At 63.1% G+C, this 24125-nt stretch overlaps 1 protein-coding gene across 6 annotated transcripts in view; it reads left to right on the forward strand.

Annotated features, from left to right (window-relative positions):
• Nucleotides 1–24125, forward strand: part of Zfr2 (zinc finger RNA binding protein 2) — a 38549-nt gene that overhangs the window by 13435 nt on the left and 989 nt on the right. The window contains exons 2-17 of one of the 6 annotated variants that reach the window (XM_027952698.2): nucleotides 3079–3313; nucleotides 4042–4156; nucleotides 4864–5186; nucleotides 8243–8425; nucleotides 9825–10038; nucleotides 12138–12298; nucleotides 13215–13334; nucleotides 15594–15733; nucleotides 16377–16509; nucleotides 17125–17315; nucleotides 18277–18448; nucleotides 19687–19825; nucleotides 21203–21300; nucleotides 21639–21734; nucleotides 22928–23039; nucleotides 23609–23706. In XM_027952698.2, coding sequence (XP_027808499.2) covers nucleotides 3079–3313; nucleotides 4042–4156; nucleotides 4864–5186; nucleotides 8243–8425; nucleotides 9825–10038; nucleotides 12138–12298; nucleotides 13215–13334; nucleotides 15594–15733; nucleotides 16377–16509; nucleotides 17125–17315; nucleotides 18277–18448; nucleotides 19687–19825; nucleotides 21203–21300; nucleotides 21639–21734; nucleotides 22928–23039; nucleotides 23609–23706 — 2530 coding nt within the window. Of the gene's footprint in view, nucleotides 1–3078; nucleotides 3314–4041; nucleotides 4157–4863; nucleotides 5187–8242; nucleotides 8426–9824; nucleotides 10039–12137; nucleotides 12299–13214; nucleotides 13335–15593; nucleotides 15734–16376; nucleotides 16510–17124; nucleotides 17316–18276; nucleotides 18449–19686; nucleotides 19826–21202; nucleotides 21301–21638; nucleotides 21735–22927; nucleotides 23040–23608; nucleotides 24124–24125 lie in introns of those variants that run through there. The other 5 variants (XM_027952700.2, XM_071603997.1, XM_071604005.1 and 2 more) reach the window with 5 other exon arrangements.

The following is a 24125-nucleotide window of genomic DNA, read 5'->3' on the forward strand; positions in this document are numbered from 1 at the left end:
CTTTCCATTCCCATGGGCTGCTTCTTGGGGTGATGAAAATGTTCTAAAATTAATGTGGTGAAGGTTGCACAACTTCCCAGATGTACCAAAGCCATCACACTTTACACTTTAAATGGCTGAATTGTGTCGGTGTGAATTAGATCTCAATAAAGCTCTTATTTTTATTTTTAATTTTTTGGTGGGTGGTTACTGGAGATTGAACTCAGGAGCACTTGACCACTGAGGCACATCCCAGCCCTTTTTTAATTTTATTTAGAGACAGGGTCTCCCTGAGTTGCTTAGCGCCTCACCGTTGCTGAAGGTGGCTTTGAACTCGCAATCCTGCCTCAGCCTTCAGAGCCACTGGGGTTACAAGCGTGCGTCACCGTGCCCAGCAGTTGTTATTTTATTTTATTTTTTTAAAGCGAGAGAGACAGAGAGAACTTTTTAATATTTATTTTTTAGTTTTTCGGTCAACACAACATCTTTTTATTTTAATTTTAAGTAGTGCTGAGGATCGAACCCAGCGCCCCACGCATGCCAGGTGAGCGCGCTACCGCTTGAGCCACATCCCCAGCCCCAGCAGTTGTTATTTTTAAAGACGGTACAGAAATTATAATTTAATGAGGATCAGGGGCTGGGGTTGTAGCTCAGTGGTTGAGCACTTACCTGACATGCGTGAGGCACTGGATTTGATCCTCAGCGCCACATTAAAAAATAAATAAATAAATATATTGTGTCTATCTACAACTAAAAAAAAAATTTAAAAAATAATAATTTAATGAGGATCAAATTGTTAAATCAAAATTATTAAAGTTCCTTGGGTTCTGAAACACTGAGTTGCATATTCTTCCGTGCTTCTCAGAGGTCAGTTGTGATCCCAGGGCCCAGGGCCCTCTGGCTGCCTCGTGAAGTGCCTTCTGCCTCACCTGGGCACACCAGACCTGCAGTGTGGGAGCATCATGAGTTTTTGTGCTGCAGTGTCCCTAGCTGCCCAGCAGTGCTGTGACCCACGCACCCGCCTGGAACCTCGGGGTGGGCGGGCCCAGCACTTCGACTCTGCAGTCCGGCACTTCCTGCCTTTGCAGGCCTCAGGCCTCGGAGAGCCGCCCCAGGGGTGGGCAGCAGGGCCCTGAGCCCCAAAGGCATCCCAGAGCCCCACATGGGGGCAGGGTCTCCCCAGCTTGAGCTGCGGTAGCCACAGAGCAGGTGCTCCTTGGTAGGTGTCTGCAGTGGCCTGGGTGGCCACCATTAGGCACAGGAGTCAAAATCTGAGGGTCTGTTTCTCTGTAGCTGCCAGGCGCTCCTTGGAGAGATGAAGACCTCCCTTGGGGGCACCATCCGGGGAGTGTGTGGCCTCTGGCACAATTCACTCTGCTCTTGGGCAGGGTCGGGAGCCAGCAGGAGCACCTGGGGCCAGAGAGCGCTTCAGGGGGCTCCAGAGAAGCAGCCAACAAGCCCCCCCCCCGCCTGCCCGCATCCAGCAACCTGAAGGCCCAGCAGTCTGGCACCTGCTGCGAGCCATGAAGCCAGAGGGACAGAATGGCAGGGATGGGGATCTGTCTGGGAAGACCTGGTCTAGAGGGGACATCTGAGCAGCCACCCGCAGGCGGGGGCAATGCTGAAAGGGTTGGGAGGGCCTTGAGCAGGGGGAAGACGCGGAAAGGGTGGGCTTGGAGGGACCCCTGGCTGCTGGAGGACAGAGAGAGGCTGTGGGGGGTGGGGCCGCGGGGCAGGCAGCGCTGTGCACCCCAGAGAACGGCAGGCCCTGTGGGCGGGAGGCTCTGCTCCCCTGCTCCTGGTGGAAGCCCCAGGCCCGTTCCAGCCGTCTCCCTCGTGGCCTTCCTGCCCCGGCTGAGTCAGCCCAGGCCAACAGCTGACTCGACACAACTGTGTCACTGACACAGAGACCTTCTTATGTTTTCCCTGAACCATAGAGTGTCACAACTTTGTGGCAGGTGTTAGGAGTCACCTAGAGATGGTCTAAGGTCCATAGGACCCTGCGGCAGGTCCTGTGCAGATGGCATGCCCCGTAGCACCCAAGTTTTGGTGTCTGCGAGGTCTTGGAACCTGCTCCCTGTGGACACCAAGGGATGGTGCGATCCTTTGTTTGCCCCCAAATTCCTCTCACCTTGCCACCTGCCTGCAGGCTCTGCGCGCCGTCTCCTGTGATCTGTGTGGCGAGGGTTAAAATCTCTCCTCATCCCTTTCCCTGGTGAAGGCCCCTCCACTTCCACGCCTCCCCTGGTGGGTGACACAGAGCAAAGAGTGCTGGGCTCGAAACAGCACCTGTGCTGGCTTCTCTTCGAGATGGGAGCCCCCCACCCTCCTCCTTGGAGGGGCTCCTGGTGACTGCAGGGCGGACAGTGCTGTCCTCTCTGTGGGGAGCCAGGTGACGTGGATGGGGGCTCACCGGAAGCCGGTTCTCACACAGGAACAGTCCTTGGTGCTAAGGGACCTTCTGCATCTTAACAACCAGGTGGTGACCTGCTCTGTTAAGCCAGATGGCCCCCAATTTAGGGTGATCCAGTCGGGTCTGCCTTGCAGCCCGGTGACGGCACCCTGCGCAGCCGTTCCACTCTCACTTTGTGTGCGGTGCTCACAGATCACACAGGTCGGATTCTCCACCCTAATTCCAGCTCTGTGCGGGGCAATCTCGCCCTCGCAGGCTGGCGCTCGGTGGTGGAATCTAGGAGAGGGCTGTGCTAGATGCAATTCCAGGTCACGGTCATCTTCCACTTGGTTTTATCGGCTGCAGCCACTTGGGCATCAGGTGGCATCTATACCGTGAAGTCAGCTGTCTTGGGAGGACACTGATGTTGGGCTTAAAGACGAGCCTCACCAGGGGCTCACCCGGGAAGCAGCAGAATGGGTTTGGTCCCAATGGCCACGAACCCTGCCCTGGTTCCCCTCGGGGTTGTTGAGATGGTTGAAGGGAACTTGAAACTGTGCCTGGGCCCCAGGAAGCTCAGAGGCGCTGGCAGACTCAGAAGGTGTCCCGCTCGGGTTGGCCGCAGTGAGTTGGGTTGCTGGAGTTCCACGTCCGGCTCAGGCGCGCTGAGAACTGCGTCTGATCAGCTCGGGCTTTTGTGATTCCAGCACCCAGCCGCCCCCAGCCTTTCCTCTCCCGGCCTCCGGGGCCAGTTACTCCGTGCAGCCGGCTCCAGGGATGGACCCCTCTGTGAACCTGGCCTTCGCCCCGGCAGCCCAGCCGCCCAGCCCTGGAGCCCCCGCAGGGTATGGCTGCTACCAGCCCCACTCTGGCCAGGACCTTGGTTACAACAACCAGCCCCAGGAGCCTGTCCCCGGGCCCACCTCTGCACCCACCTATCAGGTACCCCACTGCCAACGTGGCGGGAGACGTCGTGTGGCATGGATGAGTGTGGTGGACTCCCTTCGGACCCTGTCCTGTGGGCCTTGTATGGTCACCTTTCTTTCTAGCACTGTCTGTGAGGTGTGGGAAGGCCGTTGAATTACAGTTCCCTCCCAAGGGGGGCAGTCCCCTCCATCGTGGAAGCTGTACCCGAGGAGCTCCTGGGGACAGTGGCTGCCCACGAGGGCCTGCTCCAGTGCCCTCCCCGCCCACAGCCCCTCCTCCTGGATCTGCAGCTTGGGACCTGCCATCAGGCCGCCGTCTCCACTAGGCGTTCCCAGCTCTCCTGCAGTGCTGTGACCCTTCCTGCCTCCAGCTCCTGCCCCCACCTCATCCCCGTCCACATCAGTGAATGGCATCACAGGCACCAGAGACCCAGCATGGCACCCATCAAGCCACTGTCTTTGTCCCTCTCCCTACTCCTCACCAAGGCCTGGGACATCTCCCTCCAAAACTGCCCGCCTCCCAGTAGCCTACTGAAAATCACAGGCAACTCTTGGTCACTAGCATCAGCTCCACTAGGGCCGCTGCGTCCACCTCTGTCTGCGCTGTGTCCCCAGTTCCTCTACCAGGGCTTGTCATGGGGCGGGGGGCTCGGGGAGTGAGTGACTGAGCTGGGGCCTGTGGGGAGCCTTCCCAGCCCAGGCCCTGAGCTGCTCCCCCTCTCTCCCGTGGAAACCCTCACGCAGGACACTTACAGCTATGGACAGTCGACGGCCACCAGGAGCTACGAGGACAGACAGCACTACGAGGCTGCTGCCCATCAGCCTGGGCCTGAGGCTTCGGACTCGCTGTGCCAGCCAGGTGGGTGTGCAGGGCCCAGGGGCAGGACAGGCGATTGGCACACAGGCGGGATTCACGAGGTTCCACCTGCAACCTTCTGGGAGACCAGGGGGTGTCCCCTGCTTGTCACATAGGCCCCAGTCTCAGCGGGCGGCTAGGCCTGTGAAGAGGGCAGGGCAGAGAGCTGATGGCTTTTTCGGGGGCACTTTGCGGGATGGAGGGGCGAGTTCTGTCGGGGAGACACGGGATGAGGTGGGGTGTGTACGGCCCTTCTCTACCCAGCACCAGAGGGGGAGCCAGAGCTGGAGGCCATGGTGGGCCAGGGCCTCGGGCATGTCATTGCCAGGTCACTGCCAGGGCTGGCTCTGGTTTCAACTGCCAGTGAGCTCCAGTCAGCAGCACCCGGCAGGCCCCCACGACTGTGCCTCTGGGAGAGGGTGGTGGGAGATGGGCCTGACCTCTTGGGACCCGCGGAGGCCACAGGAGCACAGGGGTGGGCAAAGCCAACCTCAGCCCCACAACCGGCAGCAATAGCCGGAGCAGAGCCACCAACCTGCCCCCGTCCTCAGGCAACACCTGCCCCATGACCCTGAGCGACTAGAGCCAGGCCTCCATTTGCACCCTAGTTCAGGTCCCCTGTCCCCATTTACCCAGACTGCCTGTCCCTCTGTCCCTGTGATCAACTCTGTTGGGATCGCCCCTCCCCCTCTCGTTTTTCTCCCTCTCAGGACCGAGCCACCCGAGCTACGGGGCGTGTGTGTACTCAGCAGCCAGCGCTTACTACCCTCCGCCGCCCCCCCAGACACAGCCCTCGCCCCCCTCGGGGCCTTCTCAGCAGCTGCAGCCACTGCCACCCCGGCAGCCTTCCCCGCCGCCGTCTGCACCGGTGGGCTCAGTCCCATGGGGTGGCCCAGGAAGCAGCCCTAGAGACAGCTCCGCTGGCAGCTTCCCTGAGAAGTTTCCCAGCAGGCCACCGAGGCCCAAGGTGGGCCCCAGGCAGCCCCAGCTCCACTACTGCGACACCTGCAGGATCAGCTGTGCGGGACCCCAGGTCAGCCTCTGCCCTGTCGAGGGTGGGCACAGGGCAGGGCCACTGCCTGCTGACAGGTCTGCTGGGAACCGTGCACCGTAAAGCGTGCCTTGGCATCGCCTCAGCACGGGCCTGCTGGCATCTGGTGGGAGAAGTGGGAGCCGGGCACAGTGCTGCCAGCTGACGCAGAGGCCCAGTCCTGATCCCGGGGCTCTCTGCTGTCCCAGGAGGGGAGGTGCAGCCAGTGGTGCACAGGTGTGGCTTCCAGCGTGGATAGGGGTGGCATCCCTTTGCTGGGGGACAAGCAGAGCCACAGGCAGACACAGAGGCCTGGGGTGTGTGCCCATGTAGACACACGTGGGTGCCTGTGTGTGCTTTTGTGTAGGCGTGCATGGGTATGAAGACCTGTGCGTGTGCCTGTGTGCTCCTGTGCATGAATGTGTGAGAGAAGGGGAGGATTTCCCTGTCACACGGCAGCGAGATTGTGGTCTCAACACTCAGAAGTCACCCAGGGAGACTGTGGCCTCTTTCCCTGGAAAGAATCAGACCTCAGGCTCCGTCTTGGCAGGGCACGCAGCCTGATTTTGTTCCATGTTTCATACTGTGAAGGGAGCGCAGGGGCGTGCAGGGGAGTGGAGTCCTAATCAGGCTCTGGAGATGCGAGAGAAGCCCCCAGAAGGTTCCTCAGGCCCCAGGGATGCAGCTGAGGGCACGTGCTGGGGGCCAGCGCAGGCCCCACTCACCCGCCCGCCCCTTCCTTGTTGGGGCTCTTCCCAGAGGCTCTGACCCCACTGGGTTCCCGCGCTCTGTCAGAGTCTGGGACAGAACCCCTGAAGCGCACCCCTACATCGCGCGCACGCGCCCTTGGGAAGGCCTGCCTGGCGCACCCCACGCCTGGCTTCCATCTCCAATAGAGCAAAACGGTGAAACCGTGGCGGGCTGGCCGGGGGCACGCAGTGTGCCTCTGTGAGGCTCAGGGTGCACGGGAAGGGGCAGCGCAGGACCAGCCTGCGGGGTCGGGGTGCGGCTGGCCACCCCCGCGTGGCACCTGGCACACAGGAGAGGCCCGGAGAGCCAGTGCTCCTCAGCCAGCGCTCAGCACGCTCGCTCCACGTGGCGGTGCGCGCCTGGCTCCCGCTGCTCTGACGCATCTCACAAAGCCCGCAGCGACGCCCCAGCCCTCACCCCAGCATCTGTGCAGCGCCCCGACTCAGGAGTTCCGCTTCCACTTGTCCCCGTGTGCGTTTCTGTGCTCACGTCACCACCCGCATGAGACCATCCCTCCAGGAGCTTGGGGCATGTTGCCAGCTCCACGGCTTCCCTTGCTGCTGTCTCCTACCCATGTCCCTCCCTCACTGTGACAGGGCCATCAGGTTCCTGTGTCTCGCAGCCTGGGCCTGCTGTCCACCGTGGAGGGGAAGCACAGGGGAGCGGAGTGACATCCTCACCAGTTTGGGGATTCTGAAGTTCCAGAAAGCATGGTCCCTAGGGCGCCAGGGCCCCGGATGGCAGCACTTCTGCGTCCCCTAGTTGTCTAAGTGAGAGAGACGGCACTTTCTGCTGTAGTCTCCCGTAGGAGGCTACACCTCCCAGGCCACCAGGGGACCAGGGGCAGGGTGTGGGCTCCACCAGAGCCCCTTGGCGTCCTGACATCCCCCTCTCTCCACCTCCCCCTTCCCTGTCTGTCTCTTCCTTCCTTTTCTTCTGGTCCTGGGGCTTGAACCCAGAGGGCCCCACCACTGAGCCGCACCCCAGCCCTGTTTGTTTGGCTTGGAGACAGAGTCTCTCGGAATTGCCCAGGCTGGCCTCCAACTTGGGACCCTCCTACCTCAGCCTCCTGAGCAGCTGGGGTGACAGGCGTGGCCCCCACCTGGCTTGACACACCTCTTTCTTATAATGCTCCTGCCCTTCGTCCTCGTAACACATGTGACATGTTCACGAGTGAGCCCAGCCGTCTGGGGGACACGGTCTCCCTCTGCCTGTGTGTGGAGCTCTGAGCATGTGACATGAAGCCAAACCCCACCCCTGGGTGGCAGAGGGAGAGTTGAGGCCGAGGGGGACCATCCCTCCAGGAGCTTGGAGCCAGAGCCAGCCACGGAGACAGGCGTCCCAAGCTCCACTGAGCCACGTGACCCAGCTCGTGCGGAGACCAGGCGAGGCCTGGGGTAGCTCCGGCTGGAACCCGCCCCGTTCCTCCCCAGCACACCCAGCAATCGGAGGAACAAGAAGGAGCAGGAGCAGCCCCTCTAACCTAGTCCTCCTGCATGAGACGATGCCCTGGCGGGGTTGGGGGCTCCTCCTGCAGGCTCTCTGCACAGCCCTGCCCTAATTGTGAGGGCACCATGTGCGCCCTGTTGGCTAAGTGACATTCTAACCAGTTTGGGGATTCTGAAGTTCCAGAGAGCATGGAGCAGGGTGTCCCCCTCCCACCCTGTGCCCTGCCTCCTCTCTACCTCCTGTTTGTTTCCCCTAGAACCTAGTGGTACCATTTCTTCTGCGGACATTCTCTGCTGCAGGGGCTGGCCTGCAAAGTGTAGGGGGTCAAAGTGTAGGGGGTCAGGGGGCACGTGAGGTGAGGGGCCGTGCGGCTTGCCTCCTCGGGGCTGCAGGAACCAGCTGGGCTCCCATGAGGGCTGAGGGCCGGGCCATCAGATATTCTGGGCGCAGCAGTCCCGGGCACGTGGACTGAGAACCACGGCAGTGTGTCCCACGTGGAGCACTCCGCACATCAGTTTTCTAAAAAGCAAGTGGGCCTAGCGCCATCTGGGCAGCGATTCCCGATTGGGAGAAGCCCCCGCCCAAGCTGAACCTGTGATTCTTTGATTGTTAGATGGTGCTCTCTTAAGAAAGGGCTTATTTTAGGAAAGAAGAAACCACAATGATGTATTTTGGTCCCAGCTTCTGAGTTTTCTAAAGGGACACTTGCTCCTCTCGGGCGCCAGAGGGTGGTAGGATGGGGACAGGGGCTTCTGTCACATTACCCACTGGGGTCCCACCAGCTATGGCCACGGCCTGCTGGGGAAGGGGTAGTGCCTGCTGGGATGCCAGCTCAGGCCACCTCTTCCTCCTCACGGTAGACCTACCGGGATCATCTGGAAGGACAGAAGCACAGGAAGAAGGAGGCGGCCCAGAGGACGGGCCTGCAGCCCAACGGCAGCCCATGCGGGGCGCAGGCACAGCTGCACTGTGGCCTGTGTGCTGTGTCCTGCACCGGGGCTGAGGCCTATGCCGCCCACATCCGGGGAGCCAAGCACCAGAAGGTAGGGGCCCACACACCACTAGCCCACGCCTGGCCCCTCGGCATCTGGGACACAGAGGGCCACCTGCCGAGGCCCTTCAGAACATAGGGCTGCGGTCCCCGTGCCCCGGGAGCCATACACCTTCTAACCATGAACAGGACCCCCACCGCCTGCACAGACACATAGGGACCTGGGGGCCTTTGCACCTGGGCCACAAAGGAAACAACCACGCTCAGCACTTGGGGACTGCACAGCGTGCTGGCGGGGGTGACATTCCCTCAGAGCTGTTTCCTGTCTTCACACCAAAGCCTTCCTGTGGCCTGAGAGACGCCTGCAGGGGCAGTTGGTGGTGCCCCGACCTGAGAGAAGGCAGGGAGACCCCTGGCCTGCTCCCCAGGCTGCTGGGCCTTTCAAAATCAGCAGCGCCCACCCCCCGCCCGGGGTACTGTGAATGTCTGCGGGATGCTCACTCCAGAGGGCGTGGAGGGCTGAGGAGCCCTGGGATGCCAACCACGTAGTCACCGAGCAGGACGGCTGGGAGTGCCCTGTCCCGCTGCCACCTGCCTCCTGCCCTTGGGCCTTTGCATAGGGCCAATCTTTCCAGCCCATCCTGAGAAGGCCTGGCCTAGGACCGTCTCTCCCTCCCTCTCCCTCCCTCTCCCTCCCTCTCCCTCCCTCTCCCTCCCTCTCCCTCCCTCTCCCTCTCCCCCAGCTCACTGAGGCCCGTATGTGCAGCCTCCCGAACACCTGTGGGAACTGCCCAGCCATGTGCCGGTGGGTGTGGAAGGTCGACAGAAGGAGTGTCGTTGCCTGGGGGCTGGCAGGAGATGAGACCAGGCAGGGCAGGTGCAGTGTCCCCTCCAGGGCTGGGACCCGGCCTGGGGTCAAGGAGGCTCTGCAGCCTGCTGGGTGGTGCGGTCCTGAGGGTGAACTAGCCAGCAGGTGGGTCTAAGGCAGTGCAGATGCTGGTGGCCACCCAGCAGGCCTTGCCAACTGGGACCTCAACAAATGCCTTGACCCGCAAGTGCTGAGGGGACGTGGACGGAGCACGGTGCCTGCAGGTCTTAGGTGGAGAGTGGCTGTGTCCAGCACTGCATGCGTGCATCCGGCTTGCCTGGTGGTCCCCAACCACACATGCACACACCGAGCCGCCCTGTCTGGGCAGGGCCCTCGGAGTCAGGGAGACAGAGGTCCGGATGAGGGACAGCCAGAGGAGGCCAGAGGGAGCCAGGCAGGTGCTGAGAGCCGGAGGTGCCTCGAAAGCAGGAGGAAGGGTCTGGAAGCAGGGGCAGCTCAAGGAGGCCCTGGCAGGGAGCGGTGCTCTGGAGGCATTTGGGGGGAGCCCGGGAAGGGGTGGGGCCCCTGGATGCTCAGCCTGTCTCTCGGAGGTCATCCTGACGGAGGGACGGGTCCTTTCCAGGTCTTCAAGTTGCACACCAAACTGGGGAAGCCTATCCCCACCATTGAGCCGACACCCAGGAGCCCTGCCCGCAGCAGCAGACCTGGCCCCCACACCTCGGACAGCGCCCCCGAGGCCTCCACCCGGCCTTCGGCCTCCGCCACGACCAGCCTCCACACTCCAGGCAGGCCAGCCCTGGCCAAGAGGACCGTGGCCTCCAGTGCCCCGCGGGAGGGTAGGTGGCCCTGCATCCCTGTCTGTGTGCACCGGGGCAACCTGGCCGCCTCCTCAGGTCCTGGAGCAGAGGCTGAGTGTCAGGGCGTGTGCCGTGTGCGGGAGCGGGCGATGCCGTCCAGAATGCGGCCCGAGACCTTCCTGGGAGGTTTTGCTGTCGCGTCTTCCTGTAGCTCCAAAGCCCTGTCAGTGGCCTGGAGATTTCCTCCCACCCTGGTGCCCAGGGCAGACTGGGTCCTGAGGAGTCACGTGGGCGCTGACGAGCCACGCGCTGCCCTGACCCTGCCCTGCAAGTCCGGGCCCACCATGACCGGAGGTGGTGACAGCTCCTGCTCTGAGCCCTCCACTCTCCTCAGGCACCGTCCTTAGCTGCTCCCTTAGGAAGATTGTGTCACTTGTCCCAATGCGCAAATGGAAAGACCAGGGTGAGGTGACTTAGGGTAGCTGGCCGGGCCACCCAGCCAGCAGTGGTGGCTCAGTTCCCCCTGCTCTGTCCAGCGGTCCCCGCTCGGGCCCCTGTGTCCTGCGCTGCTGGGGGTGGGTCTCTGTGGCCTGGGCAGCATGGCTTCTTGAATAACAACAGATTTTAAACTTCTCGTGGTGCGGAAGCCCGAGCCCTCGCAGGCTGACTGAGCCGCACCTCGCCCTGCAATGTGGTTTTTTTTTTTATACCTTTATTTTATTCATTTACTTTTATGTGGTGCTGAGGATCGAACCCAGCGCCTCGCACTTGCTGCCAGGCAAGCGCTCTGCACTGAGCCCCAGCCCAGCCCTGCAGTGTGGTTTGAAGATGGGGTCACTAAGGAGCTTTCTTGTTGGACTGTTTTTGTGGTCCTGGGGGTGGAACCCAGGGCCCCACCCGTGGCACACAAGTGCTCTCATCTGAGCACCTCCCCAGCCCTGCTTCCATTTTTTTCAAATATTTTTTTAGAGAGAGAGAGAGAATTTTTTTTTAATATTTATTTTTCAGTTTTCGATGGACATCTTTATTTCATTTTTTTATGTGGTGCTGAGGATCAACCCAGCGCCCCGCGCATGCCAGGCGAGCGCGTTACCGCTTGAGCCACATCCCCAGCCCTGCTTTCATTTTTGAGGCTGGGCCTCTCTGGGCTGCACGGCCTGGCTTCCACCTCCCCTCCCCACTCAGCCTCCCACACAACTCAGGCCTGGGCGCCCGCGTCTGCCGTGAGAAGTTGATGGCAGAGGCATTTCTCCCGAGGCAGGATGTGCCTGGTTCCCTGGCGAAGGAGACTCTGGCCACGGCCTCCTCATGGCTGATTCACAGAGGTGGAGGTTAGGAGCAGCTGGCGGGTCCCTGAGGGAGGGGTGGAGCCTGGGCTTCTGCCCCATGGATTCAGGCTGGCCTCAGGCCTCCTCGGCTGTGACTTGAGCTGGTGTGACCCAGAGACGCAGCTCCAACGAGGAAAGGCTGGGCTCCTACTGAGCCCCGGAACCCACAGAAGTCACTCACGGGCTTTGTGGTGCCAGGGACGGGCCCGGGGCTCCCACACACCGGGAAAGCGCTCACCCCTGAGCCGCACCCAGCCCTTTCTTAATTTGGGGACAGGGCCTTGCTAGGTTGCCCAGGCTGCCTGGACCTTGCCACCTCCTGCCTCAGCCCCCTGAGTGTTGGGGTCACAGGCGTGGCCACAGCACCCAATGGAATGGCCTCTTAAAAGAAAGGTCCAGGTGCCTTCGCGCCAGTGATGGGTGATCACAAGCCCTGATGGGGGCGGTGGCTCCTGCCCAGGGGTATGCGGTTTTCGAGAGCAGCAGGCGTTTCCTTGGGTGGGGCTTGGGGCACCGTGTGGCTGGTTCTCCTGTGAGCAGCCAGCTGTGGTGATTCCTTTATCCATCAGTCTGCGCAGAGCCCTCTCTCCACGTGCCCCCTGCTCCGTTGGGAGGGCTTGGCGAGGTGACTCCACATTGAATCTGACCCTTTCACCCTGCACAGCCTGTGGTCTAGGCAGCGCTAATCGCCATCACCAGCTGGAAAGGACAAGGAGAGGCTTGGCTCTGTGTGCACCTCACACTGCACGGCTGCTGGGTGTCCAGCCAGCTCTGGTTTCTGGCTGGAGTGACATGGTTGTCCCTCTTCAGGGCCTCCCAGGACACAGGCAACACGAAGCAGGCCCCCGGAGGGGAAATCAGCTCGGCACAAGTCGGAGGGGCCAGGAGAGCCACCCTCCCGAGGAGGCCCATGGGAAGCTCCTGGGGGCTGCTCAGATGCGGAGCCCGTTGGCCCCGACTACGTGGAGGAGGTGGGTAGAGGCCACCGCGTGGCCGATCCCTAGTGCAGAAGGGCCAGACCCTGGATCCAGCTTCGCCACCTCGCTGGGCTCATCACGAGAGATCTAGGTGAACCCGCCCCTGCCGTGGGTGCCACAGCAGACCTTGTGGGGCCAGCACTCGGCGCAGACCCCCAATGGCCCTGAGTGAGGGGCAGGGCATGCCGTCACCTTTGCGGGACTGTCCATCTGCTCCCTGAAGAGGGCGGGTGGAGAGAGCCCAGCCAGTGGAAGGAGGCCCAGGACGCTCCTGGGAGGGACGGGTGTGCCACTCCCTGCCAGCTGGCTTCAGGCCCCGCTGGCCTCTACGGGGGAGGCAGCTGGGTTCCCTCAGCTCACCACTGCTCAGGTTGTGAATTCTGGCCCAAGACGGGTCACTGGGAGCCACCATGCACCTGCATGGCCCCCTCAATGCGCCCAGGGAGAAGCAGTCAGTCCCACAAGGCCCGTCCGCCTCCCAGAGCCTCGCCGGGGCTCGGGCCACGCACAGAACACAGCTGTCACAGGGAGCTGCAGGCCTGTGTGCCTTCGTCCCCAGGCTCATGTTCTGGTCCAGTCCGTCCAGCATCTTACATTTTGCCCCAGGCAGAATGACCACAGCAGCCAGAACCATGCCACCCTGTCAAGAAGCTGTCTCACATAAGGCCGTGGGCACCAGGGAGGGCCAGGGTGGGCAGCGATCGCAGCAGGGCAGAGCCGGGCTCCTCAGTGAGGTGCATGCCAGGGGTGGAGCCTGGGGCAGTGCCAGGAGGAGGAAGGGCCAGGCGGGAGGCCAGCCTGGGCTTTCTTTGGATGACACCCTGAGCAGGCACAGAACTGACCAGTCACCTGCATGTTGGTGACGTCCTCTGGGCTTTGCTGGAACGGGCAGCTGTGCTTCGTGTCCCAGGTGTGCAACGACGAGGGGAAAGTGATCCGGTTCCACTGCAAGCTGTGTGAGTGCAGCTTCAACGACCCCAACGCCAGGGACATGCACGTGAAGGGGCGGCGGCACCGGCTGCAGTACAGGGTGCGTCCAGCAGGGGCATCGGTGCCCACCCAAGGGCTCAGCCGGCCTCCTGGCTATCCCGCCTGCCAGTGCCCAGTCTGGTTACCTTGGGGTCCCGGGGTGGGCAAGGGCATGGGTTTCCATTTTCTGTATCCAGGTCCACATCAGGAAATACACTTTTGGCCTCCATGAAACTGGGCCTTAGTACCTCCAGTCCCTTGAGCCTCTGGACACTGTGAGGCCTGGACAGCCACCTCTTGGACCCTTCTCCACCATGATCCACCACACCCTCCTCCCGCTGGGAGCCCCCGCCCCACGCTCTCTGCCCACCTTCTTTCCCATACACCGCTCTCAGGGCCGCCCCACCGGCCAGCAGCCTCAGCCACGTCTCAGGGCTGGCTCTCGGCACCCCTCAGCCCTCTTGGCCGTGGATGCTCCCTTCAGGCTCCTGCATGTCCTTAGAAACAGGGCCATGTCCCTCTTACCTCAGTCACAGTCTGTTCTGGATCAGCACTTGCCCTACTGCCTGCCCAGAGTGCTCAGGGATGGAGCCAAGGATGGGTGCAGGAGTGGCAGGTGGATGGGTGGGTGGATAGATGGGTGGACGGGTGTGCGGATGGATGGATGGGTGTGTGGATGGATGGATGGGTGGATGAATATGTAGATGGATGGATGGATGGGTGGACGGGTGTGTGGATGGATGGATGGGTGGACGGGTGTGTGGATGGATGGATGGGTGGATGAATGTGTAGATGGATGGATAGATGGGTGGGGTGGATGGATGGATGGATGGGTGGATGGGTGGATGGGTGGATGGATGGGTGGATGGGTGGGTGGATGGATGGATGGATGGACAGATGGATGGATGGATGGGTGGATGGGTGGATAGATGGGTGGGGTGGATGGATGGATAGATGGGTGGAAGGGTGGATGGATGGATGGATGGATGGATGGACAGATGGATGGATGGGTGGATGGATAGAGGAATGGTTAGGTGGATGGATGGATGGATGTGTAGATAGATGGATGGGTGGATAGGTGCATGGATGGGTGGGTGGGTGGATGGATACATGAGTTGATGGATGGGTGGGTGGAAGAATGGATGAATGGATAGGTGGATGGATGGGTGGATGGATGGATGGAAGGGTGGGTGGAAGAAAGGATACATGGGTGGATGGATGTGTAGATGGATGAATGGGTGAATGGTTATATGGATAGATGGGTGAATGAGTGGGTGGAAGGATGGATGTGTAGATGGATAGGTGGGTGGATGGGTGGACAGATGGATGGATGGGTGGTTGAATGGATGGATATATAGATGGAAAGATGGGTGAATGCGTGGGTGGATGGATGATAGATGGGTGAATGGGTGGATGGGTAGAGGGATGGGTAGATGGATGGATAGGTGGATGGATATATGGGTAGATGGGTGGATGGGTGGGTGGAAGGATGGATGTGTAGATGGTTAGATAGGTGGATGGGTGGACAGATGGATGGAGGGAGGGAGGGAGGGAAGAATAGGTAGATGGATAAATGGATGTTTAGATGGATGGATGGGTGGATGGGTGGACAGATGGAGGGAGGGAGGGATAGGTAGATGATAAATGGATGTGTAGATGGATGGATGAGTGTATGGACAGATGGGTGCATGGATGGATAGATGGGTGGGTGGAGGGTGGAACAGTGGATAGATTCGGGAAACCAATGATGGTTTTGTATTCTTTTGGTCATGCATATTTGCAGGCAGGTTTTTAAAACAAGGAGGGTGAGCCCACAGGAAAGCCATGGGATGGTGTCTGGCTATTGTCTCCCTCTTGCTGGGTGGCCCCGACTGCACGCGCGTTCTGGGCTAGCTGGACTGCTCGCGGCTATTCTGTGGCCACCTTGTTACCCTCCAGTGCAGTGAGGCTTCCACCTGCAGCAGACAGAATACTGAGCGAGCACAAGTGGCCCTCAGACGTCTTGCTATGATGTCACAGCTGTCTTGCGCTGTGTGAGCAGCTCTGGAGGCCTTGCTCGGGAAGCACCCTGTCCTTCAGTGAGCGGGACACACCCTCCCAGCTCCTCCTCATCAGGAGCACCCGAGTCACCTCTCATCCTTGGTGGCTGACGGTTGCTCACCCTTGAGCTCCCCTCAGTGGCCCTCCCCCCACCACCTTCAGGACGTAAACTGCCCTGTGGGCGCGGAGTGTGGCAGCCTGGGGCCCTCCTGTGTCCTCAAGGCCGCTGTGGCACCCTCCCTGGGGGCGCCTGCTCTCACAACTTGCCTTGCCTTCCCAGAAGAAAGTGGACCCCGACCTCCCCATTGCCGCCAGGCCCAGCAGCAGGGTGCGGAAGCTGCTGGAGGAGCAGATGAGGAAGGAGCGGCAGCGGGCCCAGCGGCGGCTGGAGGAGATGCGGAACTGGTGCTCGGAGCTGAGGTGCCCCCCACCCCCAGCCGCAGGACAGGGACAGGCCCCGCCCGCGCCCCCCCAGGGCCCTGCACAGTGCCACCATGGGCCTCCAGGGCCAGACCGCCACCCTCACACTGGGCAGCCTCCGTTCTGGCTGGTGGGGGCCTCTCAGCTCAGTGCCACCATGGGGGGCCAGTCACTGCTCCATTCCATGCATCCCCTGACCTCTGTTGTCCCCTGTGACCCCAACTATGGGCACACTTTCTCATCTCCCTTCTCCACCCTTCAGAGCAGTCCCAAAGCCGGGCCTGGCCCTCTGTAGTACCCGGGCCGTGGGCTCTCTGGCAGCAGCAGGCCTACATGGGGAGGACACGGAGACACCGCCGAGGGCACCGAGGCCGCGTGGAGCCTCCCACCCCCGCACATGGCCTCGGTCCCACTGTGCATATGGCAGGCGCTGTGCAGGGCTGTGCCCTCAGTTCTCGGGAGCCGAGCGAGAGCCCTCAGTGTGGGTGTGAAGGCGAGGGGGCCTGGCTGTGCCCACGCGTGGGGCATGGGGCACAAGCACGTCTGCTGTAAGAGGTCGGCTCCCTGGGCCTCTGTCCCTTCCAGCCCTCTGTCCCGTTTGGCCCTCTGTCCCCTCCAGCCCTCTGTCCCGTCTGGCCCACAGGCACCATGAGGCGCGCTGCAGGCAGCCAGAGGAGGAGCCACGGCCCCAGGACAAGGAGCAGCAACCCGCCTCGCCCGACTGGGCCCCTTCGCCCGCGCTGGGCAGGCTGGGTGTGCCCGCAGTCCCGCTCCCGGTGGGTGCCGAGGGCCAGTGTGAGGGGCAGCGTGGCCTCCTCTAGCAGAGTCCTCTGTCGGCACCAGGGCTTCTGAGCGCCTGCATCCCGTCCTGCCCCCTGCCCGGCCCTGGGATTCCGTCAGCTACCTGTAGCCCCAGGGTGGGGGAACCTCATTTTGTGCCCCTTCTGCCCCAACTCCCCGGCTCCTGCTGCCATGGACATGTGCCCTCCCAGGCCAAACACCGGGTTGATGGGAAGCTGAGGTCTGCCCCTCACCAAGGGCAAGACCCTGGTGGACTCTCGAGCCTCTGGCCGGGTACAGAGGGATGCGGCCCACGCTTCCTGCAGCCACGGGAGGCCTGAGCTCCTCCTGGCGCTGCCCATGGCTCCCGCAGTCTGCCCCCGGCCCCCTGGGTACTGGACGCCCACCTGGCCATGCCCCGCCTCTGAGCCTGGCTGGCCACTGTCCCCCCCACCTGTGCCCAGCTCCCTGTCGCCAGCCTGCTCCAGGCTCCTCCTGAGTCCTCCTGGGGCTTTCAGTGCTGTCACAACGTAGCAGGCTGCCTTGTCCCCTGCCCACTTGGTCCCACAGACAACTCAGCCCAGCCCTGACAAGGTGGCCTCTCCCCACAGCCCAGGCGGCGGCCAGAGTCCAGCGATGACCGGCACGTCATGTGCAGGCACGCCACCATCTACCCCACCGAAGCAGAGCTGCTGGCCATCCAGAAGGCCGTGTCGCACGCAGAGCGGGCCCTCAAGCTGGTGTCCGACGTGCTGGCCGAGGAGGACTGGGGAAGCCTGGAGGAGGAGGGCGGCCAGCGCAGGTAACAGAGAGGCCTGGCCCTCAGGATGGGTGTCTGCAAGGACCACAGGGGTCAGGCCCAGGCCCTCCGAGGCCCATGGAGGCTCTGCAGCTCCCCGCAGAGCAGAGGGTCCCTGTCTCCGAGTCTAAGCCCCAGCTACAGGGAGGCGCTCCTGGCTGGGAGCATCCTCTGAGGGCCACGCGCCTCAGCACGCAGCCCATAGAGCCGCACCGCGCTGCGCCTGCCACCTGCTGCTCCGCTGAGCCCGAGGCCACAGCTGGGTGACACTCAGTAAATAAAGTGCCCAGGTGCCGCTCACAGGGACGACCTTTTCTTGGTGAACCTCGGCTTCCTCACGAGCGGGGTTAGGGGACCGGAGGCCAGGCCCCCTGCGGCGTGCTGGGGTGGACACGGCTGACCGATGGATGCGCACAGGGGCTTTTCAAGGCCTTCCTGGGGGGTCACGTCCCTCCTGTCCTCTCTTGGGGGTCTTCCTGCAGTGGGGAATGCACAGGACGCAGAGCTGAGCGCTGAACCACATTCAGGTGCACAGCTCCACCACATGGAGCAGTCCAGGGCCGCGCCGCCATTCCTGCCGTCACCCAGAGCTCTCCCAGCTACAGTGTCCCCACAAGCACTGACCCCCGTTTGTTTAAGGCCCCCACGAGTGCACTTCCTGCCTGTGGGCTGGCCTGCCCTGGACCTTTCACGCAAGTGACCCTCTGACCTGCTGAGTGTGGACAGCTCCTCTGGCAGCACTTGGTCTGCATGGAAGGCGTGGGCCCTGGTCAGAGTGTCCCTGCCCAGGGACAGCTGTATGTCCCACTCACTCCAGCCTGGTGGGCGCCCCTGGCAGGGGCGGGCTCCCACTTGACAGAGTAGGAGACCGAGGCGTGGGGAGGCTGCTCCCAGGGCTGGCGCTGGGCATCCAGTGGGCCGCTGGCCCCTCCTCTGACGGCGCCCCACGGCTCTGTCTTGACAGCAGCGCTGTGCCCTCGCCTCGGGTCCTGAAAGGTGTCGTGCGGGTGGGCATCCTGGCCAAAGGCCTTGTCCTGCGGGGAGACAGGAACGTGCAGCTGACCCTGCTCTGCTCCGAGAAGCCCACACACGCCCTGCTGCGGAGGGTCACCGAGCAGCTGCCCCAGCAGCTCCTGGTAAGCTCGGGCACCCCGCAGCTCCCTGCCCGCTCCCCAGGGCCCGCGGACCCAGCAGGCTCCCGCCCTCCAGGACTTTAGGGAAGTGGAGGCGTTGCCGCCCGAGGCCGGCCAGCTTCTTTTCACAAGCTGTTGGAAAGGGGGCGCTGGCAGCTCCTGGTCCCCTGGTGGGAGGAGTTCAGGCTAAAACACAGAAGCTGTCCAAATGTCCCACCCCAGGGATGGCACCTGTGTCATGTCTGCCCGGCGTCAGGAGGCTGCGTGGCAATGTCTCCGAGTCAGGCCCGAGGCTGAGACCGGGGCGGGTGTTCGGCTCCCTCTGGGGAGCCCCGCTCGCCCTTCTCACCCGGGAATAGTGGGGAAGGCCACGGCCACCCAGAGTGATGTCTAAGGTCAAAACCAAGCCCACCCCGACGGCCGGGTCCTCCTGAGTCCCTTCCCAGTGTCCAGCACTGGATGGGGCCTCAGGCCTCAAAGGTGAATGGGAAACCACACGTGGGCAAGTCAGCTCCAGCTGTCCTCTGGGAAGGAACTAAGCTGGGGCCAGGTGGACGGGGCCAGGGGGGCTTCTTCAGACAGGATGGGGCGCGAGCCCTGACCGAGGACCTGCGCCCTCGGGTACAGCATTCTGCACGACAGGGCCAGCCCTGCAGAGGCCAAAGGTGGACAGGAGAGAGCAGGAGGGACAGGGCCTGGGCTGAGCCAGGCCTGCAGGGCGCGAGGAGGTGAGGTGGGGAGCGGAGGGCCCAGACCTGAGCCCCTGAGAGCTGCCGGGGCGGCAGGGGCTCGGCACAGCCCGGGTCTCCAGAAGCCCTGCTCATGGCGAAGACAAGCCCCGAGACAAGGGCCAAGGCCGTGGGGAAGCTGGCAGAGCCCCACCCCATGGGGAGAGCCCGAGTGGGCAGGAGATCAGGGTTGGCAAGAAAGGTGCGTTTGGGGGCAACTCAGGGTGGACACAGGTGCCTGGAGGGGCGCAGATGCACAGGGAGCCTGGCTGCCATGGAGACCCCTGGAGAGCGTCCTTACCCGGGGACAAGGGCATCTCGTGGTGTCAGTCTGCTTCTCTCTGACCACAGAGGTGGTTACGTCCTATGTCGTCTACTGACCAGCTCTTGCCTCACCATCTGCGCTCAAGTGCCCTGGGGCTCTCCACTGGGAGGCCCCGCTCAGGGCCCAGGTGCACCTGCCCAGTGTGGCCTCAGCTGCATGACGCAGCCTGCATTGTGTTCCCACCCCAGATACTGACGGACGACAAGTATGAGGTCTCCTCTGACCCCGAAGCCAACATCGTCATCTCCTCCTGCGAGGAGCCCAGGATGCAGGTCACCGTAACCCTTACTTCTCCCCTGATGCGAGAGGACCCCTCTGGGGACCGAGGTGTGGCCGGGCCCCTCTGTCCAGGTCCCTAGCCCCTGCCCACACTTCCTGAGCATTGCACATACCCAGTCCTGGGGGTCCCACAGTAGCCCTCCAGCACTTTTGTCATCCCAGATGCTGCTACTCACCCAAGAGCTGGGCTTGGGGCAGCAGAGACCCGAGATGGTGACTACGTCCTGCTGCTCAGCTCCCAGGCGGCAGTGCCATTCTCTGGGTACCGTCCCACATAGGCAGGGCCACGTCACCACCTCTCCCTGCCCCTGCCCAGGTGAAGCGTGGATGGAGGCAGCGGAGCAGCTTGATCATGTTGCCAGGGCCACCACAGACCCCCAGTCCCAGGGCCACTTGTCTGGCTCCTTGAAGTCAGATTTGCCCCATCTGGGAGAGTAGGGGAGAGTACTGGGCAAGGTCAGGGGAAGGGAGGGCCTCGGTCACTGGCCTCAGCACTGGCCATGGGGGAGGTAAGTGACAGGCATGCCCGCAAACCTGTGCTGGCTAGGGCCTGTGACAGAACCCTCTAGAAGAGTCTGAGCAGTTCCCCAGGCCCAGTCCTCCTGAGCCCCTTCCTGATTCTCCTGGCCGTGGCTGAGGCCATGAACCACAGTTCAAATGGGTCCTCTTTACAACCGGAAGGCTCACAGCTGCCTCTGGACCCTGGGGGAGAGCGTGGGCAGGGTGGGTGCAGGGCCAGGACCTAACAGTTGCAGGGACCTTCGTGAGCACTCGACACTAGGCCTCCCTCGAGGCCCCTACCTGGCCAGATTAGACCCTTGGAGACCCGAATCCTCTGACAGGTGGCCCCGGGCAATCTCAACAGGACATGTCACTTCCTGCAGGCCACTGCCTTCCTCAATGGGGGGAGGCCAGCCCCTGAGACCCCTTCTCTTCCCCCCAGTCCCATCGGGGCCCCCTGGAGTCATTGCCGTGATGGGCAGACGGGTCCATGGCAGTCATGGAGGGCAAGGCCGCACCTGTCCTGAGGTGCGAGCCGGCCAGGGCTGCCCTTTCCCTAGCCTGGGGTTAGGCCTCAGTGACCAGACCTGTTGCCATCCCACCCCATCCTCCTTTCTGTGGTGCATTTGGAAGCTTCCGGAAACAGGCCCAGTCTGTAGCTTCCCATCTGCACCTTACCTGGCTGGTGGAGAGGACCTGCACCCACCCTGAACCCCAGCCCCCTGCAGCACCCCTCCTGGGCAGACGGGGTTTGCAACAGTGGTTTCTGGGGTCCCTGCCCTATCCCTGCGGGACGATCCAAGAGGAGCCAAGTATTTCCCAAGAATGGACGGTCCAGGTCCACGCAGCCCTCCGAGGCGGGAGCAGAGAGGATGGGCACCTTCCCACTCACCTCCCTCGGGGACTCTCTCCCATTCCTTCCAGAAGGAGCGGAGAAGCCTCAGCCCGACCCAGGAGATGTCCTGAGCCCCGAGAGGTGCCTGGAGTCCCTGGCCGCCCTCCGTCACGCCAAGTGGTTCCAGGTCAGGGGCCTGGGGCCGGATGGGGCCAGGTCACCCACCTAGCCAGCAGCCTCGTGGAGGCTCAGCACCCAGAGGCTCTGGAGCCCCTTCCCTCCTAAGGACAGGCTGGTGGGCAGGGCTGGAACGGGGAGGGCGCGACGGCGCCCCGGGTCTGGACGCTGCTGCCTCTGTGGCCTGTGTGCACTGGGGGCCGGCCAGCCCTGCCCCGCCGCCCTCCAGGCTGCCTGTCCCTCCCAGCCCACGCCCCCCAGTCAGGGCCACTGCCCCTCCAGTCAGCCATCCCCCACCCTGTGGCAGCACATCCGGTCCCCAAGAGCTGACTGTGGCTTCCTCCCCAGGCGCGAGCCAGCAGCCTGCAGCCGTGTGTGATTGTCATCAGGGTCCTACAGGACCTCCGTCGGCGTGTGCCCAGCTGGGGGGCCCTGCCAGCCTGGGTAAGGCCATCTGTCCCCCCAAACACCCCCCGAGGGCTCTGCAGCCCTGACAAGCCCGGACTCCTTCCTCCCAGATGAAAGTGCCCCTTCCCGGGGCACCTGGCCAAGGGCGGCCAGAGCTGAGACAGTCTGAGGGTGGGAGGGCTGGGCCACGGCCGCTTGTGACTCATCACCCTGAACCCACACTGCAGGCGAGGCCAGGGCCACATGCAAATGTGGGCACACCAGGGAAATGGGTGGTGGTGGCCTGGACCCTCCCGGCATCAGGGCAGGGAGAGGGGCCTTGTCCTGGCCTTGCTGGTGCTGAGCCACCTGCCCCAAGGGGGGCCCTACAGCTCTGGCTCCACCCTGGGTCCATCCCATGTAGGGAGAGAAGAGCCTCTGTGTCCCCCAGTGAGACCCTCAGGTCCCCAGCGACTCCCATGCCTCAGTGGCCAGGAGCTGTCGCCCAGCACAGGCTCCTCCGGCTGCAGGTGCCTGTCTCTGTGGCTCCACTGCGCCCTCCCCTCCCTGGTCCCCCCGCCCCGCCCCGTCAGCGTCTAGAAGTGGCACGTATGTCATTTCTAAGCCCTTCACTGCTCATGTGATGCTGCGGGAGGTGGCGGGCACAACTCTGTCCCACCCCAGCTCTGAGGGGGCATGCGCCCCTCTCCTGGCCTGAGCCCGGTTCTGGGCCGAGGAAGCCCTGGTCCTGTTCCCTCGGCACAATCCAGAAGCAGGGCCAGTGTCTGCCAGTGTCCAGAGGAACCGTCCACTCCAACCCCTGGGAGTCACAGGCCACGTCACGCTCGTGACCAGCCCCTGGCCTGCTCCAGACTAGAGAAGCCCCACAATGTCCTAGACCACCTCGCACACGTCCCCACCCTGCCCTCAGAGGCTGAGGTGGCGGCTGCGCCTAGCCCCGGGGGTGGACCCCAACTGAGGCTCAGTAGTGCTGAGTGGGCCTTGTCCCTCAGCGTGTCTGTGACATTGCTGTGGCCCAGACGCTGCAGGTGGGAAACAGGCCGAGAGGCGGAGCCATGCAGCCGTGGCAGTAGGTGGCAGAGGCCTGGCCGCTTCCCAGGGGTGGGCAGGAGGGAGGGCGGGCGAGGTCCTCGTGTCGCAGGGCCCGGGGTCTCCAGCCCACCTGCTAGTGCTTTGGTGGAAGAGGGCTGTCTGGGTCCCCAGGGCACGTGCGTCCCTCCCGCCCCTAGGCCCTGGAGCTGCTGGTGGAAAAGGCTCTGAGCAGTGCGTCCAGGTCTCTGGGCCCTGGGGACGCCGTGCGGCGGGTCCTGGAGTGTGTGGCAGCTGGTGCGCTACTAACAGGTCAGTCGCTGGACAGAGCCTGGAGTGGGCAGCAGCAGAGCCCAAGACCATGGCCGGGTGCCCAGGGCTGTGCACACACCTAGGGCCAGGGTCGCCCCAGACGGGAGAGGGACAGGCCAGAGCAGGGGCAGCTGGCCCAGGGCGAGGGCTGGAGGCAGGCGGGGTCTGCCTTCGGAGCTTTGCCGGTGCCTGCCGCCTGCCCTATGCAAATTTATTTGAATAGATACTTTATTCAAAGCGGAGACCAGATAGTGGGCTGGGTGTGAACTCACCGACAGCCCTGCAGCCAGGAGGAAGGCGCCAGGGCAGGGGCCAGGAGGGCACAGCTCTCAGGGACACAGGACACCGCTGAGTGGGCGGGGGTGACGCGCAGGCGCTGTGGGAGGGAGCTGTTTGTCCACACTCAGGGCCCAGCCTGCCTGGGGGCCTGGAGGACCCTGGCCCCCCACGCAAGACCCTGCTGCAGACCCTCAGGCTGCTCAGCGTGGCCGTGAGGTCCACCGTGTGTCACCGCAGTCCCTCACCAGGTGTCCTTGCACTCTTTGCTGCCCCCTCCTCCCCTCACACAGATGGGCCTGGGCTCCAGGATCCCTGTGAGAAAGAGCAGAGGGACGTCCTTGGGTCCATGAGCCTCCAGGAGCGGGAGGACGTGACGGCCAGTGCCCAGGTAGGAGGGCCAGGGCCACCAGGGCCCTGCACAGCACCCCCAGCGAGCCCAGGGCTCCTGTCCCTCCCCCTGCGAGACACTGGGCAGAGGAGGTGGTGGGGGGGGCAGGACTGCCCCTTGAATGAGGCCTGGCCCTGGGGCTCCGCGGGCCAGGACTGCCCTGAGCACCCCACGACACGGCCCATAAACACCCAGCGTGCCCCCGGCCTGGCCTTCCCAGCTGGCCCCTCGCCGGCAGACCAGGCTGTGGGAAAAGCCTGGTGTCCGCAAAACTCCAGTCCCGGGGGTCTCCCTTCAGCGGGCAGGAGGGGACGCTGGCACAGGGCGGGGCCCCCGGCAAGCTGCTCCTCGGCGCTGGCCGCTCAGCGGACGGGAAGGGGGCGCAAGTCAGGAGCAGCATCCTGACGCCCCGGTCGCCC

Source organism: Marmota flaviventris, chromosome 1 (genome assembly GCF_047511675.1).
Source record: "Marmota flaviventris isolate mMarFla1 chromosome 1, mMarFla1.hap1, whole genome shotgun sequence".
NCBI classification, from domain to species: Eukaryota; Metazoa; Chordata; class Mammalia; order Rodentia; family Sciuridae; genus Marmota; species Marmota flaviventris.